Raw genomic sequence first — 5,736 nt, 5'->3', positions numbered from 1 at the left:
TTCCCAGCTGGGGGGGGGGGTGCCCCTGCGGGGACATGTTCAGTGTAGGGGCGTCTGTGGGGGCAATGCAGTTAGGTTGGCCCCTCTCCTTCCTCAGCCTGGAGGGATGCCCTGCCGGGAGCGGGGCGCCATGCTGACAAAGGAGGTGACCCTGCTCACATGGGGTCTCTCCTGGTCTGTGTAGTGATGGGGGGAGTGGGGGCTGGAAGACTGTTCTGGCCTCCAGCCAGCCAAGCCATTGCACAGCCGAACTGGGATGGGGTGGACTGGTTAGCAGTGCACAGAACGAAGTGGGGGAGGGTGACAGCTGTGTTAGGAATAGCTCAGCTGGGGGAGCCCTGAGCCGGGGGTCCCAGAGCACACGGAGCCCTCCAAGGGACAGGGAGGCTATGCCGGGGCAGGGATGTTCCCTGGGGGCCTGTGTGCAAGGGGAGGGTCTGTGCTGCATGTAACCGTGGTGCTGGGGGCTTGGAGGCCGGAGTGGGGTGTTCTATCCTTTCCCTGGGGCTGGCGCTCACTGTTTGTAAGGCCAGGGCATCTTCAGGAGGATGCTGACCGCGGTCTTGGTGTGTTGTCTGGCCAGTAGGTGGAGAATGTCTCTCGTCCTCTCACTCAGCCGCCCCACCCGGGGTGGGCTCAGTGTGTAGGAAAGAGCCGCCTGGAGATCCTGCACCTGCGGAGGCAAAGCAGGGACTGAGACCCTACCCCCGCTGTGGGTGGGTGGCAGGCAAGGGCCAGGAGGAACTGGGCAGGCTCAGAAACAAGGCAGCAGTCACATGGCCCGGCGGAGGCCATGGATAAACTCTCCTAGCGAGTGACTGAGCCGAGGGGGGTTCTGGGTTCGGTACCTTGAAACCCCCACCCGTGATCCAGCACCGTAGAACTAAGGGTCCCAATCCCGCTGCCCAGTGACACCCCACCCCCCGGATATCCCGGCTGTACCTCCCCTTGTGACAACATGCCTGGGCTGCTTCAGCACCAGAGTGGGGTCTAAGCGTCTGGGATGCATTTCCATCCTGTACGTCAATCCATGCCCACTGGGCAAAGAGTCAGTGGACACAGGGGACCCCACCACAGGCTCTGTTCCTCCAGCTGGGGGATGGGTCTGGAGATAGGGCACATTTCCCAGGGAGTGAGCTGGGCAAGCCAGACTCCTGGGATCAAAGCCTGAAAACCATTACAGGGCCGTGCCCAGCGGCCCCCTTGCAGACAGGGCATGGATGGGTCCCATTGATCAATGATGGTGAGAAGGGATGTCTCCCCTCCACATCCTCCCTCGTGCCCCAGGAATTCTAGGCACGGGGCAAGATGGAGCTGCCCGAGATGTCAGCATGGTGCCTCCAATGCCCAGCCATTACTTGGCCCTGCAGCTCTGATTCTTGCTCTCTCAGCACCGCCTCCATGACGCCCGCCAGCTGGTCTGCACACTCCTCCTTCTCCAGCAGGCCCACCAGCAGGGTGAAGCTGAAGGGCATGAGGTCACTCGATTGCAGGTGCTTCGCGATGAGCTGCAGGGAAAGGCACAGGCCGAGTGTGAGCAGCGAGCCCCGGCCCGGGGAGGTGGGTTTGCTCTTCGGGGAACGGGGACAGAGGCACTGTCAGCCTGTGCCCAGGGCTATGTGAGTGGGCACTGGAGCCCATACCCAGGAATTTCCATCTGCCGGCTCCTCATCGAGGGAAGGAGCCAATAACCCCCCTTTCCCATGTGCGTGTCTGTCTCTCCAGCCACAGTCTTTTACTCACCATAGCAACATGGACAGGGTTCTCTCTGCAGCTGGCATCCTTCTGCGTCTTGCTCAGCACGCTCACCACTGCCCCTGTCTTGGTGTACACGACAGCTGCACAAGAAACCAGCAGTGCTCAGGCAGAGCTCTCAGGGCCGGATTCTTCCCCCTCCCCTTCGAGCCAGATCAGAGGTGCCAAAGAGCCAGACTCCAGCCGCAGCTGGGAACGACCAGCTAGGGTGAGCTCTCAGCTGGCTTCTGGGCCAACTGCCCACTCTTCACCCTGATGTAGAAGGTGTGTTGGGGCTGGGGTGGGATCAGGGGAGGTCCCAGATGGTCCCAGGCACCTCGTGAAGGGCAGATGCCAGGTCAGCCTGGGAGGTACCAACCCACTTCTGCTCTGTGTCCCTTTGGTCAGGGCTGCGATGAAGGCACCATGTTCTCTCTGCAGCCCTGCTCGCTAGGTAACGGCCGGGGCTGTGAAGGCTGAGAAGTGGCGACTGCTTCCGCTCTATCTTACCTTTGCAAGGCGTGAAGAGCCAGTAGAGAGCCTGAGATGCCCAGTATCTGGTGGCCTCCTGAGCATCGAAGGCCTGGCTTGTCAGCAGCCCGGCCATGTAGCCCTGCTCTACCATGGGTTTCAGGTCCTAATGGGCCACCAAACAGAAATTGAAGGCATAGGTCGGGACGAGCCCAGCTCTGTCTGTATTCCCCCCACTTCCCGTGAGTGCTGGGGGGTGGGGGGGCAGCAGGGTCTGCGCTGCTCACCTCGGTGATGGCTTTGAAGCGGTAGAACATGAAGAGCCGGGCGCTGGCTCTCACAGCTCGGCTCCTCTCCTGGGCCCGGGGAGAGCAGATCCACGGCTGCAAGTGCTGGGGAGTAGGGAGAAAGTCGTGTGAGCGGCAGCAATGCCGGGGCGACCTCCAGAACCTGCTTCCTGCCCCAGCAGGGAGAGGACATGGAGCATTTAACCTCTTCTCCTCCACTTCCGGACACTGGAACTCAGCGCTCCTCTCCTGTCTGGGGGGCGTTGGCACAGGTCTGAGGGTCTTGGGCTCAGCGCTTTGAGGATTCTCCCCATTGATCCTGTAGGGTCTCGGGGCTGTTTCCTTCAGGGGAACAGGGGCTCCAGGCCAAATGTAGGAGGCCAAAGTGACACCCCTGGAGCAGGACTAGGATTGTCTTGCTGGATCCCAGGGTTGGGTGTATGCCCCAGGGGGACTGGCTAGTTCATAGCAGCTGGGAGGCCTGCTCAGCCCCCTCGGGATCAACTGGAGCCTTCCCTCTTGTGGTTCGGGTAGAACCTGACCAGCCGGCCCATCCCCAGATGGCCAGTGCGAATGGGCCCCTCCCCCTGCCCTATCATACCAGAAAGAGATGCAGTAGCGTGGTGGGGGTCAGGTGCTGCTCCAGGAATGTCTGCAGCACAAGATCCAGGCCCTCCCAGGGCAGTTCTTGGAGAGACTGGAGCAGAGACAAGCAGGGAAGTAAATAACAAGGGAGGTGGGGTGCACGAGGCAGGGGGACGAGTGGATCCCCCCATCTGGAGCCAGGTGCTGTTGGTATTTGGGGTCCCTTTACCCAGGTGATACTGATCCCCCTGCACATAGACATGGGTCTCACCTGGACCACGGGCTGCCCTTCCCCAAAGAATCCTTCCTCCCACCTGGGCTCCCCAACACATGTACTGAGCTGGGCTCTGGAGGAAAGGCCTCCTCCCTCCCGCTCTGGAGGGGCCCCAGCTGCCTCCCAACACCCCGCTGGCTCCCCAAGGGCTGAGCTGTTCATCCCGCTCCAGCCAATCTCTGTTTCTGTGGCAGGGCGAGTCATGGCCTGGCCGTGTGGCTGTCCCGAATCCATGCTTTGCTCCCTCTGCACCAAATGCTATTTAACGCTCTGGGCCAGAGCCTCAGCTGGTGTAAACGGGGGTAGCTTCTAGCTCCCTGTGCCAAGAATCCAGGGTAATTCTATACAGTCTCACAGACACTCACCTCTACAGCTGTTCTCCCTGCCAACCCCACTGCAGAGTTAACTGCGTAGCCACTTGTCACCAGCCCTTTGGAAAATAAACCGAGGGGCTGGATTTGGCTGGACACGCAGCTCTCTGCATCGGGCCAGGGTCCAGCTACTCAGCAGGGGGGTGGCTGAGTTTCCCAGCCAAGGAGGCACGTGGAAGCTGCAGCTTTGTCCATGCCTCACTAACCTCTGCCCGGAGAGCGGAGCTTTTTGCCACCTCAGTCCCTCTCAGCTTCGCCAGGGCTGGGTGCTGAATCATGGCGCTGGTGATACAAGTCCCGATGGTCTCAGCCTCCTGTTCCTTAGACAGGCGAGGCTCAAATTTCCTGATTGGAAGGAACGGAGCAGACAGGGCTATTAGACCGGAGACAGGTCCTGGCATGAGTCAGGTTGAGTTTGATGGCTCAAGGGACAGCTCCCGCCCTTAGCAGCAGAGCTCCAGGGGGCATCTCCAGCAGAGCCACCGCCTAGGGAATGGTCCTGTCTGGAGATGCCTTTGCCCCCTGGGCCCGGCAGGGGCTCTGCTGGGGAAGCTGCTCTCCGGGGCTGATCCTGGGCCCTGCTCTGCGGCTGCACCCATTCACAGCACTTCATGCTGACGGGAGGGGCTCCCTCTTCCCAGGCAAGACCCAGAGATGGGGGCTGGATAAAGAGACCCGGAGGCCGAGGAGGGTATGGCCCGTTAGTGAGCCACCAGGGAGAAATATCCTCCGGTTCTTATTGCAGCTCCTCCCTCCCCCACTTCCTCTCCCTCCATCTGCCCCTCCCCGGCTGCTGGGCTCCGCAGCTGAGTCAGGCCCCATGGACGTACCCTATGTATGAGATGGCCAGCAGGGCATGCTGGTGATCGGGGCTCTGCAGCCGGGCCCGGTCCTTGCCTCTGAGCATCTCCTGCAGCACAAAGCAGAGAGTCAAAGGTAAAAGAATTTGGGGGAGCCCGGTTCCTCAGCAAGATCTGGAATCTCCAAACGCAGTTTGACGCCCCCACCGACCCTCAGCCCCAGCGTGCAGTGCACTGGGGCACGGAGCTGGGAAGCAGGCCTGGGAGGGGCCATGTGGCCAGAATGCAGGAGACATTCACCAGAGCCCCTATTTCACCATTCCTGACGGCACATCTGGAAACTTCAGCATCTGCCACGGAGCAGGGAAGGGGGATCTGGGCAGAGGCGATGTTGTGACGGGGAGCATTAGAGTCCTGAACAGCTGAGGTCAAATATTTTCCTGCAAACCAAGGGAGGGCTGTGCCTGTTAACTCCTCAGGATCATGTCCCGGAGTGAAAACCCTTGGAGTTAATCCCCAGGGCGCTTTCTGGCTGCCAGGCAGATCCCTGAGAAGTGGGATGGGGAATGGTCCCAGGTGTAAGCAGCATGAATCCGCTAATGGAAAATAGTGTCATTTAATTCCTTGGGCTGGAATCGCACCAGAAGAATCTGGCATCAGCACTGGGTTTGCAGTGCACAATGTAGAACCCTGGGCACCGGGTCGCAAACACAGCACATGGCCTTTAAACGCTAGAGACTGTGGCACGTGCATCTGCCCTAGGGACCCCTCCCAGGACCCAAGCGTGCTCACTCACCAGCAGGGGGGACAGCACGGTGTATGTGTCCTGGCTCACCAAGGGAATCCTGCTCACTTGGGTGACAGCTTCACCCACCAGCGCGAGGCTTCTCAGAAAAGCAGATCTCACCAGTGGATCCTGGGCTCACAGGCAGGATGGGGAGAGAACAATGAGGAAACAGCCACAGGCAATAGAGAGCTGAGACACAAGGCTACAGGGCGAGTCTCTACAAGGGAGCTGCTGTCCTAGGCGGGATTGCCCTCATGCCCTAAGGGAAAGGACCTGGCTTGCCGAGTGGAACATCTTTGCATTCCCTAGGGCTGTGGGTCTCCAACTATTTTTACTGATGACCCCTTTCACATAGCAAGCCTCTGGGTGTGACCCCCCTAATAAATTAAACACCCTCTCTAATATATTTAACACCATTATAAGTGCT

General features: G+C 59.9%; 1 protein-coding gene across 1 annotated transcript; it reads right to left on the bottom strand.

Moving 5' to 3' along the window:
• Positions 1 to 518: 518 nt before the first annotated feature.
• On the bottom strand, positions 519 to 4,000 carry LOC135980478 (maestro heat-like repeat-containing protein family member 1; the record flags this gene model as incomplete). The annotated part of the gene is made up of 8 exons (XM_065580453.1): positions 3,925 to 4,000; positions 3,717 to 3,850; positions 3,094 to 3,189; positions 2,493 to 2,597; positions 2,245 to 2,371; positions 1,744 to 1,838; positions 1,359 to 1,508; positions 519 to 673 (listed from the first exon to the last, which is right to left on the bottom strand). Coding segments are annotated over exons 1-8 (938 nt in total), but the record flags the coding sequence as incomplete, so codon positions are not given.
• Positions 4,001 to 5,736: the final 1,736 nt, after the last annotated feature.

This window comes from Chrysemys picta, unplaced genomic scaffold (genome assembly GCF_011386835.1).
Source record: "Chrysemys picta bellii isolate R12L10 unplaced genomic scaffold, ASM1138683v2 scaf3540, whole genome shotgun sequence".
NCBI classification, from domain to species: domain Eukaryota; kingdom Metazoa; phylum Chordata; order Testudines; family Emydidae; genus Chrysemys; species Chrysemys picta.
Note: the sequence above shows the minus strand (reverse complement) of the source record. Positions and strands in the feature narration are given on the sequence as shown.